The sequence below is a fragment of the Vicugna pacos genome, chromosome 9 (genome assembly GCF_048564905.1).
Source record: "Vicugna pacos chromosome 9, VicPac4, whole genome shotgun sequence".
NCBI classification, from domain to species: Eukaryota; Metazoa; Chordata; class Mammalia; order Artiodactyla; family Camelidae; genus Vicugna; species Vicugna pacos.
In genome coordinates, this window is record NC_132995.1 from 40094926 (window position 1) to 40122249 (window position 27324).

Below are 27324 nucleotides of genomic sequence, written 5' to 3' on the forward strand. Positions count from 1 at the left end.
AGGACTGGAGCTGGCAAGCAGGGCAGCGTCAGCTGGACTCTTGTGCGGAGGACCGTGCTGCCCAGGGGAGTTCCTGCAGCAATCTCCCAGCGGCAAAACCTCCTAGGGGGTTGTCCTAGTTATGGCCAACCCAAGAATCTCCAGAAACTGATTTCCCTGGTGGGTGGGGGGAAGTGAGAGGGAAGAGAAGGTGGGGCAGGAGAAAGAAAATCTGAGAGGCCACACGCAAAAATCACCAGAGTCCAAATTCCAAGAATCATGAAAACATGAACCTTGACCACGCCTCAGAAGCCCTGCGTGTGGATGTTCTCAAAGGGCATTCTGTGGAACATAGAGGATGTCCACAGTCACAACCGGCTGGGAAAGCCTACACTTGAGCCTTTCTGAAGAGTCACATCTACTCAGTCACCCATAAAACAGATTAAAACAAAAATCTGTTTCATTGAGTTTAACCTCGAGTCTTCCAGTCCTTCTTGGCCACCCATAATATGATACGCCCAGAACACACTTTGGGAAACCTAGACTTAGGCTTTTACAGATGGGAAGAGGAATGTTAAGAGTGAGGCTGCTCGCGATAGGCAGATCTGGCATGGGGACCAGGGGCCAGCTGGGCAGGCGGGCGCTTCACTGCAAAGCCAAGCCATGCTGCTTGCTGCTTCCTGGCACCTGCTGTAACACACCCTTTCAGACGGCTCTTCAGGGTGCCAACCACCTCACATTAACTGGAACCTCTGAAATACCTTCTCAACACCCACGTATCATCTGTATACCAAGCTGAAACAATTACAGTGTTTAGTTTCCTATCTGCTCTAAAGTTTTTAATTCCAGGCTAGCATTTGTTAGATGATTCTGAGTAGGTCAAAAATGGATTCACAGTAAAACAGTGCCAAATATTTTAAATATTGAGGACAGATGTAACATGCCACAGGCTGCTGACAGCCTTAAATTACTGCCTTAAAAAGGGACAGTTTAAAATCACTGAATTCTTCCCCAAACAAAAATTAAGATGCTTATAATCTGAAGTTCACATCTTGTCTGCCTTTTCTAGAACTTTAAATAGATAGTTCTTTAAAGAAGTTGATCGGGTGAGGTGGGTTTGCGGGGAGGGAGGATAAGGAAGATAGCAGAGGCAGATGATCATTTAGGAATGTTAATTCCATTCTACACAAAAAAATAATTTCAATGAAATGTTCTAGGAAAACACTGTATATGAAAATATCTCAACGTCCTTGTGATTATCTTGAGCTGCTTGATGAAAACAATCAAGATAGAATACAAATGTTAACAGGACTGGAAAAAAAATTTAACCTTACCCACATAGGAATTTCTTAATGAGATTAGAAACACTTGAACGGTTAGGCTCCCTCCTGTTTGAAACGCTGCCCAAGGTTGGGGAAATGACTTCATGATCTCTCAACCCTCCCTCACAGAACCCTGGTCCACAGTGATCTGGCCTCTCAAACTCCTGCTATCTCAGCACTGTCTCTTCTCCGTTCAAGCTGTGAGATTCCCTCAGAGTCAGAGCCCAGGGAGAGACTTCTGGGCTGTCTTAACCTTGGCCTGGCTCTTTGCTCTAGCAGGGTGCACTGTCTACCCACAGTGGGAGTCTTGGCTTCTTCCTCCTGCTCCCACAGGCGCGTCATCTCTGTCTCCTCCTAGTCAGAACTCACCATCTGAGCCTCATCAAGCAAGTCAGACAGCATCTAGACAGCACCTTGCATCCCTGCATCATCTGCAGACTTCTACAGGGTAAGGAATATAGTATTAAGTGACAAGCACTGTCCTCGACTCCAGAACCCGGAGCTCAGGCATGGGATCCTACAGGAACTACACCAAGCTAGCGGTTACAGGATATCCATCCCTCATACCTCTATTTTCTTTAGAAATGAGATGATAATTTTAACTACTAACTGTGAAATGCCACAAACAAAAAGGGCAGATTCTATAGGGGTACAAATGGGGCTGCTGGAGCCACGTTAGTATTTCTGAGAGGTATTTTCAGGGTCAACAATCACACTGAAGACCTGTTGTATGTCAGGCACAAGTGTACCTCCTCCAATGGTCACAATGACTGGAAAGAAATTTTATCCCCACTTCACAAAGAAAGTAGACCTGGGAAGGGTGATGTTTCTCAATTTTGGTTTCTTATTCTACTTCTTGATCAATTCCTCATCTGTCTAAACTTGCCTGATTCAAAAGTAATAAGGCTTCTGTGAGGCCAGAGGAAGCACCAGGATTGGAACCCATTGGAGCACATGCCCTCCCCAACCTTCCAGCTGCCTCTCTCCATGTGCTGTTCCCAATCCAGAGGTAGCAGGATTGGGAATCCAGAGTGGGCTAGCAATGTGTGTGAAAGCCACTGGGCAGGTGAACAGGCAGGCTGGCCTCCCACATGCATTCAAGAACATCTGTCCTGGTGAAGGTCTGCACCTCAGGGCCTGCCAAGAGCCCTTACGACAGGTGATCTCCAAAGCCATTCATGCCTTAAGAGGCAGAGATCATCCTAAGGAGTGGCAGGCACCCCAACCTGCCTTTATCAGCAAAGTAACTGTGGCTGCAGTCCAGACAGTCCCCCTTTGCACAGATATATTGTACACTTTCTCGTTGGGTACATTCTCTGCCACTTTGTCCCCACCTAACAAGGGTGACTCCTCCATCCATGACAGAGTGGGGAAAAGGTTGAACAGGAGCACCACATGTGCCTAGGACAATGGAAGAGAACACTTTCAATTGTTTTTACTTTCCCCATTTGTTCAAAAAATGATACAATGAATACCAGCACAGCACCACAATTAGCCCGAACTCAGAAGCTATACTGCTTGGGTTCAAGTTCTGGCTCTGATCCTAGTAGCTTCTTGGTCTACCCATCCTTAGCTTCCTCATCTGGAGACTAAAATGGAGGTGATGGCAATACTTGCCTTAGAGTCGTTGTGAAGATTAAATCAATTTATACACATCTAAAAGAGTCATTGGTATTTAGCAATCTCTAATGTAAATACTTGCCATTACAATGTTATTGCTAGTATCATCAAATAAAATAAGCCCCAAAGTATTATTCACCAAACTTCCTAAACTCAATTTTTAGGCAAAATATGATGAGTTAATAATTTCTACAACTGCTGATAGATGTACAGAATGATGCGACCTTTATGGAAGGGATTTTGACAATATTTAACAAAAACTACAGATGTACACTTACCTTTTGACTAGATAGACCCACTGCTAGTATTTTACGCTAAAGATGCATTTCCACAAGTAAAAGAAACACATGTATAAGGTTATTCACTGCAGCATTATGTAAAAACAAAGGACTGGAAATGTCCTAAATGTGTATCTATAGAAGGCTGGATGAATAAAGTATGGCATATCCACATAACCAAGTACTATGAAGCCACAGACAAGAATAAAGACTAACCTGATATAAAACAACTTTTAGGCAATATTAAGTGAAAAAGTACATATTGTCTATCCACTGAAAGGACCTAAAGGCAACAGCACCAAGAAACATTAAGCATGCCCACAGTCCAGATCTTGGTTTCTAAGTACCAATCCCCACTAAAAGGAACCAGGACTCCTTGGGAAAATGGCTGATTCCAGGTCAGAGACGGGAAATACAAAGAACATCTTTTTGTGCCAGAAAGTAGGGAAATGCTCAAAGAACAATGGGAGCAAGTCAAAAGAACATAACTGTATCTGGTAAGAGTCTAATATCCAGAATGTATTAAAGAACTCTAACAACTCAGTGATGAAACAATTTTACAGTGGGCAAAGGATCTGAATAGACATCTCTCCTAAGATATGCAAATGGCCAATAAGCACATGAAAAAATTAGTCCTTGAGATACCATTTCACACTTACTAGGACAGCTACAGTTAAAGCAAACAAAAAACTCCCAGAAAACAAGCACTGGCCAAGATATGGAGGAAGAATATTATATATAGCTAGTGGGACTGCGGTTCAGTGGCTGAAGGAAAGTTCAGTGATTCTCTGGCTAAAATAGAATTACCATATGACCTAGCACTTCTTCTTCTAGGTATCTGCCCAAAAGAACGTATGTTTACACAAAAACTTATATATGAGTGTTCACAGCAGTCTTACTTATAATAAAGAACAATGGGAAATAACCCAAATGTGTGCATCAACTGATGAGTGGGTAAACGAAATATGGTTGCCATGTAATGGAACATTATTCAACCATAAAAAGGAATTTGTATGGTAAATCAGCTTTAAAGAACAGAAAATTCTACATGCTTAAAGTGTAACAGTCAGACACAATTCATCTCTACTATGAAGTATTCAGTTTTCTTAAACATATTTTACTGTTGCCCATTTCAGTAGGTAAGAAGCATCATGGTACAGTTGCTCTGAAATTCTTCTATGTATCCTTAAGGCTTCTAAATTAGAAAGTGAATATTTCTTAGCCTAAATCAGACAATCAAAAATTTAGAGGCAAGAAAATATATTGGACAACTTACAACTCCTTACACTTTACCTACAGTCTGGAACACCACATACCTCAAAATATGACTTTAAAATGTTTTTTTCTTTAACAGAATTTCTGATAATTTCAAGTGACAGAGGTAGACATTTTTTAGCTATATGGTAGATAGCCCTACATGATTAGCAGACAATTCAATGTATCTCCAGTGGGATGCTTTATCATAAAGAAAGTCACCCAAAATTGTAAGCAGTCTGGATTCGTGTTTATTGAAGCCAGTAATTAGAGACATCTTTTCCAGCACTAGAAAGCAAGGTTCCACATGACTGCATACTGCATCCGGATAGAGCCACACCCCTGGACTAAGGCTGGTGGGGGAGTAATCTGCAGTCCTAATTTTAAGTTAAAAACATCAATAAACTTAGTATAGAGACAACAGTGAACTTTCACTTACAGCATCAACATTATTAAGGTCATGATGTACAGAGCAGTCACTTTCAACTTTGTTAAACTAATAAAACATGACATCTTCAGTTTAAATACTGGTTTAAAAATGCCAATCAAAAAAAAAAGTGCAAACAAAATTAAATAATTCTAGCAGCATACCCGTTGCATTTTTAGGAAAGACCAATCTGTGGCCTTTGTCATGGCCACATCTTCAAAGTTGGGCTTATTTCTTTGATTTTTCCATTTTATAGACAAACAGCAGGTGTAACCACTATAATGTATATAAATAGTCACAAAATTATCTTTAACAGTCTACCATACAAGTGTATTCTGCAAATGAAATGAATTTTACTTTAAAAAGTAAAGGCTGTTTAATGTTTGGCCTTTGGTTCCAATGCTTGAAAACTCCAAAATAACAAAAGATATGTCCCTTTCTCCCACCCCCCTATAAAGAACCCTGCAGCTCCCCAAAGTTGGTAGACTTTGGCAACCACTGAGCACATGACACTATGCATCAGTTTCTTCTGATACTAGGAGTATTCACTTGTCATGAGAAACTAAAAGTAATCTCCAAGAAACTTCCCTTCATAACACAGGTGTCTTAGCATTTCTCTGGTTTTAGTACATTTTATATTGACACAAAAAGTGCTTATCAGTTTAAATGATAAAAAATAAACAAAAAGTAAAGTTCTGCATTAAAATTTAAAATCACACTGTATCCCTCTTAGGCATGGGCCTCTGCAAAAATTCTTCCTTATTTCTGAGGTCACTCACTTTGTGCCCCCCTGCCCCTGCCAGATTCTACAGAGGGATTAAGTGACCATCATTAGTGTGGCCACAAGCTGTTTGGCATCTATTGGTCATTACACCACAACTATCATTTCAAGTCAGTTTACTGGCATTACCTGGACAATCTGGTAACTGGAAGCCACAACACATTAAAAAAAAAACCCAACATGAATTTAAAAAGGGGGGAAAAAGTCTATTTTCAACAGTAAAACTGGCATAAGAAACACATTTTTGTTTGTCAGAAAGGCAAGTAAATACTCAGCCTTCTCCTTAACAGTGTTCAGACCTTTACAAAAAAGCAATTCAAGACAGTCTTAGTCTTGCTATATGTAACACAGGATATTAAGTTACGCCCAGTACTGTTAGTGGTCAGTCAAATCTGGTATGTAAAAGTAATGACATTAGGGAAGTTATGCTCAGACACAGTACAACAAACATTCATATAAAAAAAGTAAACTCCACATAAGTGAACTGTGGTTTTTCCCTTGGTTTGACAACAAATGTTTTATACGTTAAATTAATGGTAGTGTTTGCATTACAATGTTCCGTGTCATGTATAAAATTAAAAGTGCCACTTCAAATCCACAGAAGTCATTTCCAGGATGGTGGTGTGACATGACAATGTGCATGAATTTGCCCTAAATGGAGATACCTGAAACTCTTATTTCAGTAAGAAAAAAAATGCTACAGTTTATGAAAAAAACAAAACAAGAGAAATGCATCATTTCCATTTTCAATATAAAACATTCACACTTATTTGTCCATCTGATAGCACAGACCAGACCAGGGAGCTAGGACAAGACCCTTTTGCATCAGTGGAACTCCATGAAGGTTTCCACCAACCGTAAGGCAGGGACTGGTGTAAGTCAATTAATCAGAATGCAATTACATTAAAAACCTCCCTCAAACTTTCTGTAGCACACTGCATTATGGTAAAATGAGAGGTCACCCACTCTCTACTAGTAGGCCAGCCTGTGGTAGTTACAAAAAAAAATTAAAAAACAAAGCAGGAGCTATTTAGAAAACACAATTCAAAGTAAACTAATTTTGTAACTGCTGACTTTAAACACACCCCACAATGACTGCCCCACAACGCACATGCGTGGAGCCCAATACCTCCCCGGAGGACGTGGCTGGGCCAAGCACATGAGCCCTGGGCAGCTACCATCTTCCCCACCCCCCTACCAGCTCCACTCGACTCAGGCACCACCCCCAACTTACATCTTTCATAAGTTAAAGGCGCATTCAGGACAAGTCCAATTCCCATTTTGCTTAGTGTTTAGTTTGGAAATGCTTCTAATTTTAAGTCTTAAAAATGATTATTCGACTTCTACTGAACACACAGTACTTCCTCACACTGCTCATCTCCTCTTCCTCCACCTCCTTCAACGTTCAGCTTCCCCACCAACACTCCTCTCATTCCTCCTTTCAGTCTTTCTCTTTCTTGGACTTTCTACTACTTAATCTGCTTCCCAAGAACAAGTGAATCTGTTAACATGCAGCTGGTCTGCGCAGGGAACATGCAGACTAGCCACCATCTGATCAGCAACTTCCTGGTCTCGTTTGCTCCACCCTGAAAGAAAGTGGGCCCTTTTTCTCTCCCTCTACCTTCCCCTCCACAAGAAGCCCAGCTGCACACTTCCCACCAGAGAGCCACATGCCTGAGAGTCCAAGGGTTATCCTTCACAAAGGGGTCTGACACATAACCTTCCTAAATGTGCATTTCACACTCGGACAAGTCAATGAAGTTTTTTTTTTTTTAAGTTCATCTCCCCTGCCCCCAAAAACTGATAGCATGTGCCATATCAGAAAAATCCTGGTCTTAGAGCAGATCAATATACATAGTTATTTGGTCATTTTACATATGCACTTTTTAAGGAGGATCAGGCTTCATTTTCTGTTGAAGAGTTTGCTACCATGGAGTCTGGTTTTCGAGTCATTCTATCCAGTTCTTCCTGAACATTTGTCAACACAGTCTTTTGTCCTTTTTTAAAAAAGAAAAAAGAAAAAAGAAAAACAAAAGCAGCAGTGATGAGAGCTCAGAAAAGAATTTTTAAAAAGGTACATTTAAAATTATACAGACCTCCAGAATCATTTGTGGTGGTGATAATCTCAGTAACAATGAGGAAAGCCTTTTTTCATTGCAATGATTATAAGGAGACAGACTCTAAGTCAGCCCTTCTTAATTCCAAATGCCACAGGTCTGTGCTCCCTGCCTACATTACTACCCCCTACCTGGGGATGTCTTTGTGCCAAACACAAAGGCCTTTCTGAAAACCCTCTCACCACTCAACCCCAACCCCTATGCACTCTCATCACTATCTTCCTAGAAGTGGTATATCAGTTTCTGGCACGCAGCAAACTCCTTTCTGTGCCTCAGACAGAATAAGTGTTTGTGTTTTGTTTCTAATTACAATCGACTCATAGTGCTATCCCAGAAACATCATTTCAATAAGAATATAAGACTAAGGCCAACTACTTCCATCCCACACAAAGCTGGTGCACGTATTTTTTTTGTTGTCAAACACTGACTGGGGCCTAGAAATGACCCCTATTTCCTGCCAGGGAATACTAGATCACAGCCTAGGCCACCAGACTAGACCAGACTCTGAGTCTCCAAGAACTCAAAATTCCCTAAAGGTCCAGGCTGACCTCAGGATGGAGTGATTTCCTGAGGGCCTCCTTTGATCAGAAAACACCAATATAGGGAAAACATTGTATTAACATTCCTTACAGCCAAAGGGAAATTAAATCCCTTTTGAAGTCACCTCAAGCTTCCTAGGAAAATGTATAATTCCCAAGGAAATTTGGTCCTTTTGTTTCAGAGACCTCCAAGACACAGTCCTGCCCTACCTGCCCACACAGAAAGACAGATGGGCAGGTGGCCTAGAGAGGTATATGTGTGATGGGGGTAGGGGGAGCTTCATAGAGGAGGACATGACAATCCTACAGTGAGACAGTGGGGTTCAAAGGCAGCTCATGGTAGAACTAGGGGCAGCAGAGTGAACAAATTCCTTGTAAGGCATCACAGAAAATGAAAAAGAATAAATAAAATGTCAATGGTATACTGTAGACCATGACTTCCAATGGATAGAGCTTCTACACCAGGGACATGTGTATAGTTGAGGATCTACCTCAACTCACAAAACAGTCAGGTCCTGAGAACCTAAATGTGTATGAATCCCACCTTAAATACACCCAGGAAACCTGCATGGTAATAAGGTAACCCTACTGTAAAGTATACTGCTCAGTATAAAGTGGAAGCCGGTTCAGAACATTGAGGGTCTGCATCTCAGGTGAAAGCACTCTCCTACCTGCAGCCTCACCTTCCAGCACCCCTCAAACCCTGTAAGTCTCCAGGGGCCCTTCAATACCTGACTTCTTGGCTGTGCTCTGCACTCCACCAGCACCAGGACTTCCAGGAGAGCCTGTTTTTTTACTCAACAAACTGTTGAAGAAGCTGGCCAATACTCCTTCACTTGCTGCATTATCTAAGGAAACATTAAGGGAAAAAAAAAGCATCATACAAACTGGATGACTCAATGAAACAACAACAACAAACTATTTTTCAGCTTGGAATTACCCATTTGTGGCTATGTGCTCCCTAGGACACTGCGCACATTCACTCACTACGAAGCCTTACTCATTGCCATCGCTGACGTTAACTCTGTGTTAGCACGATTCGCAAGTGGAAACCTGTTCAGAGGCAGGATAACCTGTGCTCCCCATCATCTCACTGTCCACGAGGCAGCATTTTTCAAAGTTTCACAAGACCATAACATTCCAAAGCTGCTGTTTTTATTCAGAATAGAAGTCACAGAACATGCAAGAATTAACAGGGAAATATATACAAGATTTTATGGTAGCTCACAGAGAAAGGAATGTGACAATGAATATATATATGTTCATGTATGATTGAAATATTGTGCTCTATACTGGAATTTGACACAACATTGTAAAATGATTATAAATCAATAAAAAATGTAAAAAAAAAGAAATAAGATTTTGTTTTGAGAGTTTTACTGTAGCCAACATTTTTGGGTTCTTTATTAAGTCACTGGGATAAGGGCTACTTAAACTAGTGAGTAACTGAGCTTGACGAGAGACAGACAGAGAGAAAAAGAGAGAGAGAGTGGGTGTGTGTGGTGGGGAATGGTAGTAATATAAATGGTAGTAATATAAACCCAATGAGAAGCAAAACCAAAGACTCAAAATACACACTTTAGAAGTGACTTCTTATGCTGCATTCCTCACTGAAGACAGAGAGGCCTAACCAAGGCCTTATACAAAGCCAGGTGCAAGGGCCACCAATTCCAACAAAGGAACAGGCCTTGGTCTCTGCCAACTAAGAGCTCCCTCTCTCTCTGAGAGAAAGGAAGTGAAAAGCTTCTTCTTGAGAAAGAAAACAGCTCAGCTGCCATGAGTCTCCACCTTCCAAACCCAGTCATGCAGCCCCTAAAGGGCTGTGGCCTAGGATTAACCCACTCCCTAAAGAGACAGGATACATACTTTTGATGTTTGGGTCCGGCTTCTTGACTGACGTGCCTGGGGAGGCGCTAGGCACACTGGCTGGCCCTCCCCGGCCCTGGGTTCTTGGAGAGCCAGAGGGTCCTCTTGCAGGGGATTCCTAAGTCCAAAACCAGCCCAAGTCACACACACGCATAAAAGTAATAGGAAATACATATTCTGAAAGTGAAGATATGCTTCTGCAGGTTATTTTTCATAGTCTAGGGAGCAGGGTGGCAAGAATGGGAGTTTGTTCCTAGCTCAGTTCCTTTTTAGATCCCAGTTTCTCCTGAGAGAAGAGATATCAAGATAGCAAAACCTATACACTCTAATTCCCAGAACTGTATTCCTTCATCAGACATCTTCTGAGTTGCTACTGCATTCCTGGCCCTGGGCTTTTAGGGGGACCAAATTCCCTCTGAAAATACAAAAGCCCACACAAACATAAGCTCTCAAAAATAATTGTATAAAGTTCGAAGACAATCACAACATCGGGCCTTGACCCTCTGTTTAGTTTAAGGTACTCACAGAAGCTCTCGTGGGCGTGGCTGGCTGCTTGGCAAGGAGTGACTGCAAAGAGAGGGACACACTGGCCATTAACCAAGGCCTGCAGAGTGCACTGAAGATCTGGAAAAACACTTACTTCCAAGTATTCCACTAGAGGGCACCATTAACAATAACCAAGTCATAGGTTTTACACTATAAATGCAAAAAATTTAAATTGAGCAGTTTGGTATATGGTGAGGGGAAAAAAAAGTTCTGAAGCTAAAAAAACAAGAAGAGGACAGAAAGGAGGAACAGTTGGCAAAAGAACCACCAACACCCCCTGCTGACCTGGATGCACCATCAGGCAGACCCATGATGTGTCTAACAATAGTCTCGGTGAAACAGAGAGGTGGGACTGCATCTGCGTTCTAAACTGTCAGCCTGGGGAAGTTACTCTCCTCACCTATAAAATGCGTATATCAGTTCACCTGCCTTCAAGCCAGGGCTGCATGAAGTGATGTGAAATAATGGAAGTGAGGTCAGGGCATTTAGTAAATGGTCAACACAGGAACTATTATGCCAGAAAACCTACATTTCCAGAGAGAATGGGTACTTAACAAGATACTAAGCCTATCACTGAGGAGAATCTGCAAGGCAAGCAGGGGATCGCTGAGGCAGGGGTCTAACCCCTACCCTGTACCCATTCTAGAAGTGGGAGGAACAAGGAGATCTGGTAACAACCCCTTCTTTGCCCCAAACTCTGTGATAACCCCAGCCCCTAGGGAACTGGCGTTTCGTTCACAACAAGGCCCCTACTCTGGCCTCACTGGTTATCTCACCTGTTGCTTCATCAGGAACACCTGCTCATCCTCTGCTGCCAACTCTTTGTCATGGACCAGCTGTGAAGTGAAGAGACACACTTGTTTGTGGTCACAGGCCAAGAACACCCCAACTACTCATCAAAATTCACAATGAAAGGAGAATCTTGGGCTTATGTATCAACGTGGGTTTAGGGAGTCCCTGCAGAGACTGCAGGGTTGAGTTTTCCTACCCTGGCAAAGATCCTGTTCTAAGACCAGCCTTGGCATGTGGCCAACTGACATTTTTAAGTCTGGCAGGTTCTAAACAACACCTCCCACGGGGTCTGGAGAAGATCACAGGAGGAGGGCGATCCACTAATAGTAATCCAGAGGCAGTGGTGGCACTCTGTCACTCATGCCCCACCACTCAGAGCCACTTACATAACAACAGATTTCAGTTGAAAACCTTTTTTTTTTAAAGGCCCTAGGATTATTTTTTCCCCCAAATGGTTCAATGTGTAAGATTTGTTACTTTAAAGGTTTCTTTTCCCAACAAAACACACCTACAACTCTTAAAATGATTGATGTGGGTACCTTTCTCACAGGAGGTTTCACAATAAAATCTTCATATGCATCTTCTGGCTTCACAGTTGTGAAATTTTCATGTAAAATAGCTATTTTCTTCTCATTGTCCCAGCCTGCAGGTCTAAAAGCAGAGAGACAGGGACTGACTTGCTTTTCCTGGGACTGCCTCACAGAATACTCAGCACATTCTGGGTTAGAGAGGACTCCTAGCTGAGATCCTTTCCCACAAGATCTGGTCGGTAGTTGCTGAGGCTGGCTCATGTCTTTTGGCAGACAAGCCAAAATTTACTACAGGTACAGTCCATCAGCTCAACCTCAGAGGTCCTGTTCCCTATTGAGCTCATGGGGCCCAAGGCCTAAGGAGCCAAAATGGGATCTTATTGACTATACATGCTGACCCACAGGAAATGTTCCGAGCTTTCCCACAACTCCACCCAAAAGGACAAGGACACTGTCCTGCCAGAGCGGAAAACAGACAGCAGCAGAGAGGACAGAGCTCAGTATGGGACTGTTTCTGCTGGGCTTTGGCATGGAGGCACCCCACTGAGAGCTGTTTCTCTGGGAACTCCTGACAACAGTTTTCTTATTGACTGTTTAATTTTAGTGATGTGGGAATATGTACCCTGGAGCCAAAGAGGGCATCAAGGCCCATACTATCCTGGGCCCCAAACCAGAGGGACATAAGGAGTCCTTGAGGATCCTATGTGGGTGCTGCCCAGCTTGACGGCACACAGCAGGGTGACACCCAGGTTCCATTAAGTTAAGCCACAGCCTACAGTAAGGAGCAATTGCAAAATGCCCTACTGACATACTTTTGAACCCTAGAAGCTCTAGAAGACGGCAAATGATTATTCTCACAGGCCTTTCATTCTCCATCCAAGTCCAGCTCCATAGCCTTATAACCAAGGTGCTTAACCAGGGCACTCCATTCAAATGGCTGTGCTGACTCCACCAGCTCCCAAAAGGGCAACTACCAACAGGACCAACGGTGCAAAGGGACAGAGTATGATTAAGACACTGCCATGACCCATGTCGCTTCCAGAAGCTGAGAGATTCTCCACTCCAGACCAGCCCCAAACCCAACCAGCCTCCCTGCTCCTCCTCCTCAGGATAACCTGTGACTTGGGCACAGAGTGACTCCAAAAGCATGCTACTCACTGAGCTTATGTCCTTAGTGTCAGCCTGACTGCTCTGGACAACAATTCTCTAAAATCAGTCTAAGCCTCTAAGTTTGCTGTCTGGGAGCAGCCCAAGAGAGGCTCCTCCTAAATGCTGAGGAACCTATTCAGTCCCTTGAGAGTCCCTGGCTTCCACACCTTCGGTCTCCTCACAGACCGTCCCACCGGCCCTTCCACTGGTATGGCCTGGCTGGCTCACACCACTCACACTCAGCATAACCCCTCTGCTTTCCCTGCCACACTGCCTCCACTACCCAGCTACTGTCCTACCCTCCTCAGCTCTGCGTGCGTCCCTTACAGTGCCATGTGCAGGGAGCACACTGCATTCATTTCTGTGTTCTCAGCATAGAACCTGGTCACTTAGGAGGTGCTCGGTATTTGTTGAGTGACTGCAGTTCCTTTTTAAGTCAGGAATATATCTAAGCCTAAAAACACTGATCTGCTAGCACAGGTCCTCTCAGAGACCACAGCTTCAACGTTTATTTATGCATCCACAACACTCATCGTTTTCCAGTGAGAATGACACAAATTTGGGCAAACAGGTATTCAAGCCTCTGTCCAGGACAATCAGCCCCAGTGGCTCCCCAAATGTGATATGCCAGAAACACAGTAAGCATTGAGTACAGACGGCCAAAGCTGGTCTGTGCTAACAGGGGTGCCAGACAGGGTGCTCGCAGTCATTCCTGCCAACGGGCAGATAAACCAGATGCTTCAACAAAAACAACATTCGGGATCCCCAGAGCACCAATTCCCTCAATTTTAACTCCCTCCCCCAGCCAGTATTTTAGCAGAGTTGACAATAAGTGGCAAAATGGTTGGCTGAAGTTTTGGCACTTGCTCTCAATAAAGAAAGGCAGCACCTCTGACCTCACTCCACCCACTCCCCTCAGACTGGAGGCAGAACGCAAGTAATCCGGACAGGAGCAGAGAGGGAAAGCTGGGTGTATCTACCCCACATGAGGTCCAGCCTAAGCACTCTGCCCCAAAGCAGCAGAAAGCTGGCTGTATAAGCAGAGACAGAAGTACCTTACTCGGAAGAATAAAATGTAAAGAGCAAATATACCATAAAGAAAAGTGTCTGAAAGCGTCACTTATAAAGAACTCACATAAAAACTGCTTCCTTTTCCACAACTAAGGCAGGCGTGGTAAAGTGGAAACCGTACGTTTTATGAACGATGTACTTATACAACAAATCAAGGTTTTTCTCTTCCTTCACTGATGTGTAAATCAAGGCTGCTCCATCTAATCAATCTGCTTAAGGAAAACCAATTCAAGGCAGAAAAAGATAAAAGCAAACACCTACAAGCACAATCCTCAAAGTACTAGTCACAGTTACTCAGTTTTTGATCAATACATGATAAATACAAAGTGTTACAACGAAAAGGTAACAGATGAACCAGGTCAAAAGCATAACGCACGTTAATGCCAGCAGGCCATGTAGTTCATTTTTTAACATGTAAACTGTTGTCTTCTGACCCATCAGGTTGCTTCCCAGGCAGTCAAGTTAAAGGTTCAGAGACTAGTCCGGGAAAACACCCTCAGCATGTCCAAGGTACACAGATTCTTTCCCAGACAGAAGCTGATAGCTTTGTCATTAAGCGTGTCTTTTATAAGAGATGGGTACCCACATGTAGTGGCACCCTCCACTACGCTGGATAAAATAAATGGCCCAAAGGAAGTAGTGGAACCCACCCTGACCCTCCCCCGCCCAGGGTGTGGAACTATGGCACCAACTGCTATTAGATTTTCACAGAAACAAGATTTAAAAGACTGCTGACAGCACAAAACATAAACATATGGGAAATCCTGTAGCATCTAAAACAGTACTGTTGTGTAATTAACCTTTTCTACAAAAAATCAAAGTTTAAAAACATTTTCAAGATATGATAAAAGTAATCTGGTAATGAAATTATCACGTATCAGCTTTCTTCTTAATATGAAAGCCTATCAAATGTACAGCATTAAAAACAAAAAGTAATCAAAATAGGCACAAATTATTGTCTCAAATTTCAACGCAGTAAAATACAAATACAAAACTAGTAAAAAGACATATACAATTTCTCCCTGGCAGAAGTCTATTCTGAATTCAGTACTTTATCTCTTTGAAGATGTCCTATTCGAAAGGAAGCTTGGATTAGCACACACAGAGGGGAGCCCGTGCTCCTGGGCCCTGACAGAGCCCCAAGGATACACTGGAGGCAGAATCTCCGTAGGTGTGACTGGATGAAGTCAAAGTGCTCATCCCTGTAATCATGCTCCTTCTCCAGGACACTCACCGCATCACACTGCAGGGACGACAGAAAGAGAAAGGAGTCATCTTTTTGCCTTTCTGCCTGCTAAGGATGGGAACACTTCTTCAGAAATAAAGTATCATAGCTCCAAAGAAAAGAGCCATAGCCAAAAATACAAGCATTAATTACACAGACAAGAGTGAAAAGCAACTGGTGATGTTTCTTTCATCCCGGGCCTCGGTTTCCAAATCTGTAAAGTGTGGATATAATAGCCCTGATCACCTCACAGTTGTTCTAAGACTCAAACAAGGTCACATCAGGAAACAGGTCCACTAGACATGCTGTGCACCGCACACTCCACAGGGCTCCATTTCCACAGAATATGATGTGACTGGCATGTGCTGTAGTTGGACAACCACATAGCCCACGTAGGGTCTATGACTAGGATTAAAGAACTTTTGAAACCCAAAATGTTTTAAAAGTTATTTTTCTTCTGTAAGAGACACAACTTTATTTCTCTATGACTACCCTTAATGTCTATTCCCACCTCATTGTTTTACAAGCCTTGAGTCCCCTTCCTTCTTTTTCTAGGGTTATGATGTTCCTTCCTGAAAATCACTTCAAGTCCAATAGACTTTAGAGACCAAAGCCCAAAAGTTGGGCTCTTCTATATCACTTTTGCTTTTCTATATTACTTTTTCATCATCAGTTTGAGCTGAATGAACTGGTTTACACAGCTTTAAGAAAATTATTTTTAGTTCTGAGTTTGAATCACTCAATAAAGTTGATAGTACTTCATGAAGAAGTTAACCCAGGTTGTAAGCAAAGGTCATGTTTCCAGCAGCAATGTTAAATGACAATTATTTTCTATCTTGACATATTCAGTGCACTTTAATGAATCCCAAATTAGCCCAACATTCCCTTGGGAAGGCACCTAGTTAAAGCTTCTCAAAGTTTCTTTCAGATAGTGACTGTTCACTGGCCAAACACAGCCAAGCTTACAATTCCCTGGCACACACCTTCGTGCACACTACCAACACTGGGATCCCCAGGTTATGGGTCAGTACGTTGTCACCGAGAGGCAGGGCAACATTTTCTTCATCAGGACCAGAGGTCAGAGGCCCTCTTCTCTGTGGGGAACCTTGACAACCTTCCTCAGGCTCGATATAGTCTTGAAAATCTTTCACAACTACAAGTGAAAAGGAAAAGAAAATTATACACACACAAAAATGCACATGCCAGCTTTAGAAAACTGAGAAAGGTAGTAATAAGCACAAAACACAAAGAGTTTACAAACTTCCTAACTGCATCCTACAATATTAGGGATTTAGAGATGGTGATGCAAAATTTGAATTCTGATACATTCAGAATAAGCATTATAAATTCAGGGCAGCAAAGACATTGTCCTGGACATCTTTATATCCAAGTCTTAACAGTTAAAACTAGTTTTTAAAAAAACTCCTAATGCTTCAACATTTCCTATTATGAAAAAACTACACTTTTCTTATCTATCTTGCATTTCCAAATATTAGGATAGTTAAACTGTGTTACTTCAACAGAGGTGACCACTACAAATAGCTTATAAAACTCCTCAGAGTCCTCATGAGAAATAGTAAAACCACGTGAAATCCACAAGAACACGCTGCTTCCATACAGCTGAGCTATGTCCAAACTGAAAAGCAAGGCTGGACTTTCCCAGCACCATCTGATCTCCGCATTATTGTCACTCTTGTGGACTTGGTTTCATCTTTAGGAGATCCTGTGTCACATGGGCAGTGGTCAGAGACCTGTTCCTGCTTAACACAAGGAGGGGTCAGTGGGACAAAATCCACTTCTGGGCACATCTGGTCACTTCTTTGGCCAATGTTGCAACCTCACAGGAGGGCCTTCAAGCTGAGAGTGGTCCATGGCTTCAGTTAAGGCAACTGAACACAGAGCCCACAGACCCGCACATTTTCGTAGGTGCTTCAAGGCTCATAGGTTAGGCCAGAGAACAAGAACATGACGATCAAAGCTATTTTGAGTCATAGGAGCAAACAGGCAACTCCATTCTTCTATGCACAAGACTAAAGGAACAGAAGGCCTTTTACTCTCAGCCACAACATGCTCATTGGGAAAGTACAATTAACTAAAGAAAACCTAGAGAAAGGTGCATGTACTTTTCTTCACCCACAGAACAGGTTTCAAATATTTTAAAACAATGAGTTCTAATCTACAAAGGCTTCAGGTTATCACTATATTAGCTTATGGAATTATCTGGGAGCACACTGTGTTTCATTTAATACTGGGAAATTGAAAACCACTGACTAATCCGTAAAGTGCAGATATGATAACATTTCATCTCTACAACTTCTCTTTAATTAAGCTCATTCATATAATTTCATTGTCGATATAAACAATCTACTTAAGAGATCTTTACTGCACTGAATTTTGGACAAAAACAGAGGATTTTTTTTAATTAATTTAAGATGGTTGTTCAAGGGATCAAAGATTCCCACATTTTCTCTTTAAAAACATTTTAACAAATCTTCAAATCAATGAAAAATACAATGGCTTAACTGTCTGGGTAACATGCCTAACTGCCCAAGGTCATGTGAGGCACTCAACCAGGGCTTCCAGGACAATGAGCATGGCAGAGCCTGGAAAAGGATACAGGTAAGCTAAGCGACTGTGGGAAGTAAGGCAGGCTGGGGTAGCTCCGGCAGTCTGCTCCACCAAGCCTCCATCACCCAGTGTGTTGTATAAACTCTGCTGCATTCTACACATACCATGATATAAAATGGTTGGGAAACCCCTGGGTTAGACTACTCACTCTCTGAAGGAATGACTTACCCAACAACAGTAGGAAATGCACGTGTGTTTTTAATAACGTAGCATTTTAGATAAGTTGGAAAGTAGAACAAATATTCATAACAGAAGTGGTGAAAAGGAATGATAAAAACATAGTGAAGACTGTAATTCGGACAGTAACATGTGCATGTCCCTTAGGGTACACAATACCACATTAATAACTTCTTTCTAGCTAGTGGGATGACCAGTATCTCATAGCAGGGGCCAGCAGCCCACCTGGGGCTCCCCTTTAGTGTCAGATGGGAGTGGGCTGGGAGGAGATTGCAGAGCGCTCCGCCCTAACTGCCACCGCCTCTTTCTCTTCTCCCTCCTACTTCACTGATTACCCACTGGTCCTAAAGTTCTGAGAAGAGCTCCACAGATAGCACCTTATCTTTCTCCTCTACATGATAAGCAAGGGAAGCCTCAGACATCAAGCAGGAAAGACTAACCTAGACACAAGCACCACCTTCTGGCAGCTCTAGGGGTTGCTCTGCCCCCCCCCCCCCACCCCTCGACAAATCCAGCAGCCAAACAGCTGCCACAGATTCAGGACCACTGGGGAACCTAATCCTGAAAGAGAGCGGCTGGCCATGGAGCAGCTTCCCAAACTCAGCAGACTGGAAACTGGTGCTGGATCGGAAAGCAGGATGGGTACAGCCCTTTGCTCATTCGATACAATACCTAGAGTCCAATTAATCTAGAAAGTGGGAGTTCTCTCACCCAGAGGACAGCTAACTGCTTTATTAAAATGTAACATAAACCCAGCACTAACAAAGGCACTCCTTCAAAGTGTAACACAAAGGCTTGACTACCATTCCAAACATCTCAGAGGAGGGCGGTGAAAACAAGAGGCCCTCAAAAGGTTACTCGGTCATGAGGCATAGATGCGCTTCCAGCTATCGCTAGCTGCCCTCCAGTGTCCTCTCTCCTCTTCCTCCTTAAAACCAAAAGGAACCCTGACACTTAGAATACACGGCCAGACTACATGTCCTTAGGAAATGCCTCCTTAGGAAAATAGCAGGACGCACCCTTCAGCCCTCTTTTGGTCTTCCTCCATCCTGCTGCCTGGAACACGGGTGTGAAGGCTAGCGCTCTAGTTACCAAGAGGAAGAGAACCACACCCTAGAGATGACAACACAGTAAGCAGAAAGGAGCCAGGGTCCTTGACCTGTCTTCCCAGAGCTGCTTTCCATGCCTGAATTGCCTGTCTCTGGATTTCATTTATAGGAGAGAGAAACAAAATCCAGTCTTGTTTAGGCCACTGTTATTTTGGGTTCTGTGTCACATGCAGCTCAATCTAACTCTAAGTGGCACAGACACCAATGACTAAGACCACAAAATAAATTCAGTGTGTCATGGGAACACAAGATCCTAGGAGCAGGCGCCCTGTAATCTGCTGTATGTATCCCCAATGCCTAGAACAGACCTGGCACCAGGCAGACACTTTCCCTGAGAAAGAAAAATATCCTTGGCTCAATCTCTTTCTCTTTTTCTGTTTTGACAAATCTTTACAAGGTTATCACTCTAAGAAAGCAGGTTCAGAAACTGAAATCTCCAGTGCATTAACCTACTAATCTGGGTACGATGCTAAACGTGCAGTGAAAGGAAAGCAGTTCTTCAGCCTTGGAACTATTCTGAGAAGTTGTCTTCAGGGTCTCTATTTCAAAGGAAAAAGAGGCTTTATCTAGGGAAAGGTCAGTGTTTGAAGACAGAGGCACCGAGCTGCATAACAATCACTGCAGCACACATGCAGGTGTCCCAGGAAACATACACGCATGCAGCAAACTAAAGAATTACATGTTAAACTCCCTATTTTAGCTAGTGTGGGACAGGAACAAGGTGAAGTTATGACAGGAAAACGCACAGCAAGAAATCTGATTTGAAAAGCTAATCAAAATTTCAGAACCCTTCTGCCAATAAGTGTGAACATCCCACGTGCCAGAAGCCCTCATTAATTCCCCAGAGGGAATGATGTCATCCTGTGGAAATAAGCCAGGCTGAGCCAAGACTGCCCTAGCCAAGACTGCCGCTGCTGCTGCTGCCACCACTCCAGCCCTTGCCCCTCCCATTTCCCTGGCAAGTGGACAGAAGCTGATGTAACTGCACAGAAGCAAGGGAAAAGAAAAACAAGCTTCTGAACCACATTAAGGGGGAAAAAAAAACAAACTTCCTTTAATTTGAAAGTTCTTTGTTCTCAAAAGGACTTAGATGTCCTTAGTCTTAAAATGGACTTTCATTTTAATGACAAAAAGAGAACTTCCTATTTCTAACTAAAATCATAGTTGCTAGGTCCCAAAATGAACTAAGGTAGGAGCTGATAGATTTATCTTGTGTGGGGCTTCCTTTAAATCTGCCAACAAGAGTTCACAGGACCTCAATGGAATCCCAGGGCAATGGACTTAAGTTGCAGAGATCACACTAAATCTCCACACCCAATGATGCTAACTCAGCAGACAAAGAGTTAACAGAAAAGCAAAAAGACTCACAGAACTGATCACATTTTAAGGAGTGAGGGAAGAACCCTTACTTTAAAAGGGAATGAAGATAAAAAGGAATATTGATTCGTTTATTTTCTCCAACTGTGATAGTTGAGATAAAGACTACTTTGATAACTTTTGATCACTAAATTTACAAAAGCAACTCTGAAATAAATGGTGCAAACAAAATACAGTCTGTAAGGGAAGATTTGCAGCCTCTTGACATTGTGAAAAGGAAGGTGTCTGGAACCATCAAAGGAGACTAGTGAATTTTCCAATTGAGAAAATCCTATTTTACTTACACTTCCGTTCCAGCTCCCTCATTTCTTCTGGCGGAATTTTCATTTTATCAATGTGTTCACGTAAAACACTAGCCCATTTCTGTAGAGACTCCATCACAGTCCAAGGCCTAGACATGTCTGCAACAAAAATGACCAGGGTCTCCGGCAAGGATTCAGCAGAAACTGCAAACTTCAGCAGGCCTTTGTGGTACAGGTCTCCGTCCAGAATCCACACGTTGCAGCGCGTGTGATCTAAGAAAAGAAAGCAAGTTACAACCTGACAATGACCGTCAGCACAGCTAACAGAAGAGCCACAGCAGGAAGAACTTGAGGTGACAGCCACAGAATTCCACACAGAACACAAACAGAAATCCTAACCTGAAAAGGGCCCAAGGGCTCAGTGGACGGCAACCCTTTGTCAAGGTGCCTGGTGAACCGTCTAAACCATAAAATTAACTACAATATATCATGTCCACATCTAAAAAGATTGCAGCAATGACTGAGAAGAAAAGAGTGAAGGACATTTAAGCTTTCAATAAGAATCATAAGATACTAATAAAAGCTACCAACGCTCAACTGTGCCATAGTTTAAATAATCCATTCTCCTAAGATACTGGCACTCTGTGAGGCAGCAAGCTGTGTCCAAGAGCTTGTGGTTAAACAAGCTCTTCTTGTGTCAGTCACACTAAACAGTGTGTTCACATACCACTGAGGGTGCCAAAGAGACAGGACCTTTGTATTTAAATGACAAGATAAACTCATTACTTAAATAAACTGAGATACGAATTACTGGATGCCTGATGCCATTAAGGAATTATACTTATTTTTGGTATGATAATGTTTTTAAAAGTTCTCATCTTTATATATACATACGGAAATATTCAGAGATGGAATGATGTAATGTCTGAAATTTGCTTCAAAATAATCCAATGTGGAATGAAAGGAGAAAAGGGTGAGAGTACAGCTGAAATAAAATTGACCAAGAACTGGTAAACTGAAGGCAAGTGATACCCCTGGGGTTCATCAAACTAGCCTATGTTTCATGTATTTTGGTTTTCCATAGTAAAGTTAAAAACATATACACACAAAGGTACAAGTGCTGACATTTAATGAAGCGTGTGGTTCTATAATTATACCTGGACGACCAAACTGCAGAAGGTAATTCTCCAAAATAATTATATTTTTTTAATTTTAGACATCTTTTTTGGGAATTTGTTTACAATACTTTAAGAGAGAAATCCTACTATAAAAAATATCACTTCTTTAACTCCTTACCCAATAAATTCCAACCTACACTTTAAAAACCTGTCTGTCAGCTATCTTTTTTGTGTAATACATTCATTAACATGCTTTAAAAATGTTATATTCATGACTTTATTTCAACAGTGCAATAAGGTGTCTACATTGAGCTATTCTTTCAAAACTGTAATACATTTAGATAGCAGTTTTAATTTGCATTCTATAAATGCCTTCAAAAATACGGCACTGTACCTGAGGCCTACAGATTTTAATGCCTGCCACTCTCCAGACATGGTTCCTTTTTCAGCCTTTCTTCCCAATGCCCACTACATATAATTCATATGTGGCATTGAACGGATGCCCCGAACCCGGAAGGCAGAGGTCCTTTGACAACTCATGTCTTACCACAAACCAAGGACAAGCCAGAGACTATTTTCTCTACCTGGGTGATTACCTGCAAAATGTATATTTATAACCCAGTCACACCACACAATAAAAAAAAAACTGGGGCTGAAAGGTGTATAATTAACCACAGGTGAGGGCAATTCTTTCCTCAAAGAGCAACTTGCAAGTAGGCAGCCTAAAACAAATTCCATGAATGCAGAGACCAAGAAGTTTTAAGGCAACCTTAGGGAATCTGAAACAATAGTTAACATGCACTTTAACTCAAAGGCAAATGAATCTGGTCACTATGATGGCTGGCATGAAATATGTTCATGCCATTTTGAAACAAGCGGCTATAGAGATTTACAGAGCATCTACACCATCTTTGAGTACTAGAGCTACACCGTGTCCCAAACACTGGGCCACCTCTCACTCTGTCAACCTACAAATTGGTACCATTAGCTAATTGTACAAATGAGGAAACTGAGGCATAGGCTGACTGGTTAAGTCAGTTTCCTCTGACTGGTTAAGTCAGTTAAGTCAGAAATAGGCATTTCTACACTGTCACATAGACTCAGAATACTTGTAAATATCTGTGAAGCTGTTATACTCTGAAGAACTAATGACCACAGGAGTGGGATTCTGAACCAGTTCTACTTAGCTCCGAAGACCAAGTTCTTTCCACAATAACCATCAAAGCCAGGAAGCAAAAGACTCAGACATATGAGGCCACCTAGGCCCACCTCAGTGGTCCCTGAGTCCTAGCCCTACCTATACAAACTTCAGTGGGTCTAGATGGGCACCCAAAAGCCTCTGCCACCTTATACTAGATGAACCCTCAGCACCACGTCTACCTCCTACCTTTCTTTTGCATACTTCAGGGAACATTCAGCATGGTAAAGGAAGCCAGGGAAGGAGGAGCAAGAATAAAGTCCCTGGGTTTCTAAGATGATCACTAAGTTAAGATGAATACAATGCAGATCTCCAAGCTTTAACGAGCTTTACCTGTGCCCTCTAGTAAATGAATCTTGGAGCTAGAAGAATTATGGTGCAAGAAAGGACCTGGGTTCAGCTTCTTCATTTTAGCAATAAGGAAATGGGGGACCAGAGGTGGTGGGATTTGCCCCCTTATATAAACACCCTTACATCATGATCTTTAATTTAAATGGGTAAAGGCAATTACAAAGAAAGTAATTCAATGAAGTTATTTTATCCTTAGGCTACACAGATAACTTTCCTAAAAATAAAAAGACCTAGGCACTAACAGTTATTTATTTTAGAGCTACTCAAGGTCTAGTATAAAGCTTAAAAGTTTATAAAGGTAGCATTACCAACTAGTGGTAATCAAAAACCATTATTCCATTCCAACTCGTAATCATACTTACAAGAAAAAAAATTTAATGTTATCTAATCCTTAAAAAAGTGTTTACCATGTACTTTTAATCATCCCAACTACTTGGTATTTAGAAAACTATCCACATTCTAGAGATGAGAATTAAAACAGAACATTATTACCTCTGAGCTTCTTCCCCTCCACTGGGGGCGGGGGGGGGGGACACAGGAAATTAGCATTTCTGCATTGTCGCAAAGAGACTCAGAAAACTCTTGTGAATATCTGTTAACCTATTATATTCTGAACCATACCAAGTTCAGATTCTCCACTAGAACCAGGCAGAATAACAATGGTGCCCAGAACAGTCTGACAAGTGTATCTCTTATAGAGAAGTCCAAAGACCTTAAAAATATCTTTCTTACTACTTTCATGTGCATCTGAAACTTTACCTTCAGTACCTCCTTTTAAGTATGGGTTACCCAGAGCAGCACCTAACGGGCCCATTCCCCATTCCTGGTAATATACTCTATAAAGGAAAGTAGGTAAAGTCCTACAAAGACATATACTTCATCTATTCCCCTGGGACGAATTCTCTTAGAACTAAGAAGAAAACTGAGAATGCCTGGCCATGTTGCACGAGCCCCAGACAGGGTCAGAGACCTGCATGGATCAATGCTTCACTCACCATCTCGGTCCTCGTCGTGGACGCTGAGGTAGAGGTACTCTAGGCCTCTTCCTTTCTTGCCATGCTCAGCTCCTTGAAGTTTAGTCATGAGAGTCGTTTTACCAGAGCCATCTTCACCTATAAGTGATGCATGTAAGAAGACAGAGAGTACCATTTATTCTAGGCAAGGATGGGGAGTCTGGATGTTCACATAAGAAACAACTAAGACCTTCATGCAGAGCCTGCTGTTGAGGTCTCATCTAAATTCATAAACAAAGCAGGATCTGCTGTTAAGAGTGGTTGGGATGGGGAGAGGTGATAAAGGTGGCAAATTCCAAGATCTAAAATGACAATCTACTGCAGTCATCTTTACCTCACAAGGAAAGGAGTAAGGCAGGTCCCCACATACCCGACCTACAATTTACAAGACATGCGTCTGGAGAAGTGAAAGTAAAAGGTGGGGCTAGTTTCTCACAAAATAAACTTCTACCACAAGAAAGCAAGAAATCTTCAACCTTCAATCCCAAGAACTCTGAACTAAAAAGTCTGATCCTGCCTCATAATCGAATGGAAGCTGTTATTCACTTTTGATTTTAGTACATTTCTTTCATAAACATCTGAAGGCTAGGAAACTGATAAAAATTACAGACCTAAGCAAAACTCTTAAGCACAATCTCAGTAATTGCTAAGCACCTCCTCATTCCCCTCCACCTATCTAACAACTGCACCCCACACCCTCAAATACACATAAAGAAACTTTAAACATCAGGAAGAACCACCACCAAGAAATGCTGCTAGGCACCCCCAGGATTTAATAATATGGAATTACAGAACATGAGGACTGAAAAACATTCCACAGATCAAAGTCCTCCTCTCCATCCTCAATGCCACTACCTCATTCAGGCCCTCCACATACCACCTGGACATGGTGAGCACTTAGCCTGACTTCAGTACCTCATCATTTTGATCCTCCTGACACTTGGCTGCCAGAATCCCCTTTCTAAAACACAGATCTGGTGTCCTTGATCCTCCAATTCTTGAAGATCTCCAAGGGTCTTCTGCGATAGTCACTAACTAAAACCAACCATACACTCCCCTCAAAAACAGTGGGAAAAACCACCCTCACAGTGATCCCCATGAGAATTAGGAAATGGAGTTGAAACAAAATGCCCTTGAGAAGCAGCGGTCTTCAGGGAAAAGCATCAACTCTTCAGCCTTCCACAATCTGCTCCAATTTACCTCATCAGAATCACCTTCCACAAGAAGCTTGTGGTACATTCCAAGCCCACACACTCTCTTGTCACTTCTGTGTTCCTGCAGACCCTAACCCTCTGTGCCCTGCATGTTGACACTTATCCTTCAAAGGACCTGACCCCCAAAGTACCCTCTTTCAAAACAGCACCAAGTAGCATGATGCTCCCAGAATCACCTGCCCATGCCCAGCATTGGGTATTGCAATCACCAACACGTCTACCTCTGTCTCACTAGCCTGAGATTCTTGCATAGTGTCCGAGGGATGTCTGTGCTATCCCAGTGCCCAACCTACAGGTCCCACTCAACAAATGGGTTTGCTGTATGAATGAGCCCAGCCAAATTACCTCACTTGTAAATGGAAAAGGAGACCAGAGACGTTGAGGGCCCCAACCCAGGTAACTCAGCAGTGAAGACTGAAATAATGCGGGAAAAGTCCCTTGTGAGGATGTCAACGCATGCTGTACATTGCAGAGTCCCTCCCTTTGTGCACTTCTCATCAAGATCCAGAAACACGGCTCCTGTGGCATCTCCCCACAGCCCGACCCCCAGTCACCTTCTTCCCCACCTCCTCCGCTACCCTTCTCATCTACTCATTCTCCTCTCTACACCCACAATGTGGTGAACTTCGAGGCTATGAGCGCAGGAAGTCAGGGACATTTAAAGCAAAGCTGATGCTGCGGCCAAACGACTAAGAAACGTGACGACAACCCCATGCCAGCATCCCTGGGTTCTCCAAAAGGGGTAACGTCCCAACCTCGGGCGCAATGGACTTGGCCACTCTCTGGCTGTCCAGCCAGGGTCTCCAGGCCCTTCTGGGCGAGGCGGGCTGCGAGAAGGCAACAGGGGAGAGGAAGGCTGGGACCAGAGAGAGGGGCGCCCGCCTCGCCCACCCCAGCTCCCGGGGCAACGCCCCGCAGCCGGCACCCACCGAAGACCAGGATGTTCTTGCCGGACGGCAGCTTGGACCTGGCGCGCGTGGACACCTCGCTCAGGATCGAGGACCTGTAGGGACAAGGGCAAAGCGGTTGGCCCGGAGCCAGTCTGAGCCTGACCGGTCCGCGACGGCCCGTCAGTCGGTACGACGGTCCGGCCCAGCCCGGCCGCGCCCTCCCCGGCCCCGCAGGCCCAGCCCGGCCGCCTCGCGGTCTCACCATAGGCTCTGGCCCTCCTCCTCCTCGCTGGTCAGGTCGCCGGCGGCCGCCACCGCGGGCCCGTTGGGGCCCAGCAGCAGCTTCTTCTCCACCCCCACCGGCGCCATCTTGCCAACTGCAGCCACAAAGAGGGCCCTCCCCCGGGCCCCCCGAGGACCCGCGAGGACCCCGGCAGAGCCGCCCGCGCCCCCCACGCCTCGCGCCACCTGCCCGCCGGGTCTGCGCCACCGGCCGCGCTCCGCCGGGCCT

At 43.3% G+C, this 27324-nt stretch overlaps 1 protein-coding gene across 1 annotated transcript; it reads right to left on the reverse strand.

The window, feature by feature from the left end:
• Positions 1 to 4681: 4681 nt before the first annotated feature.
• On the reverse strand, positions 4682 to 27324 carry DYNC1LI2 (dynein cytoplasmic 1 light intermediate chain 2). Its single transcript, XM_072967505.1, has 13 exons — positions 27076 to 27324; positions 26853 to 26926; positions 24692 to 24808; positions 21072 to 21302; positions 16480 to 16649; positions 15421 to 15514; positions 14336 to 14471; positions 12061 to 12172; positions 11506 to 11565; positions 10709 to 10750; positions 10184 to 10301; positions 9049 to 9165; positions 4682 to 7658 (listed from the first exon to the last, which is right to left on the reverse strand). Exons 1-13 carry the CDS (start codon positions 27180 to 27182, stop codon positions 7558 to 7560), a joined length of 1479 nt encoding a protein of 492 aa, XP_072823606.1. The 5' UTR covers positions 27183 to 27324; the 3' UTR covers positions 4682 to 7557.

What these genes read in the sequence shown, in the direction of transcription:
- DYNC1LI2 (XM_072967505.1), bottom strand. Translation starts at nt 27,182, where the DNA reads ATGGCGCCGGTGGGGGTGGAGAAGAAGCTGCTGCTGGGCCCCAACGGG. An exon ending in CAAGAACATCCTGGTCTTCG is followed by an intron (nt 24,809 to 26,852) that starts GTGGGTGCCGGC and finishes CATCACTTATAG; the next exon opens with GTGAAGATGGCTCTGGTAAA. An exon ending in CCACGACGAGGACCGAGATG is followed by an intron (nt 21,303 to 24,691) that starts GTGAGTGAAGCA and finishes TTCTTTTCTTAG; the next exon opens with ATCACACGCGCTGCAACGTG.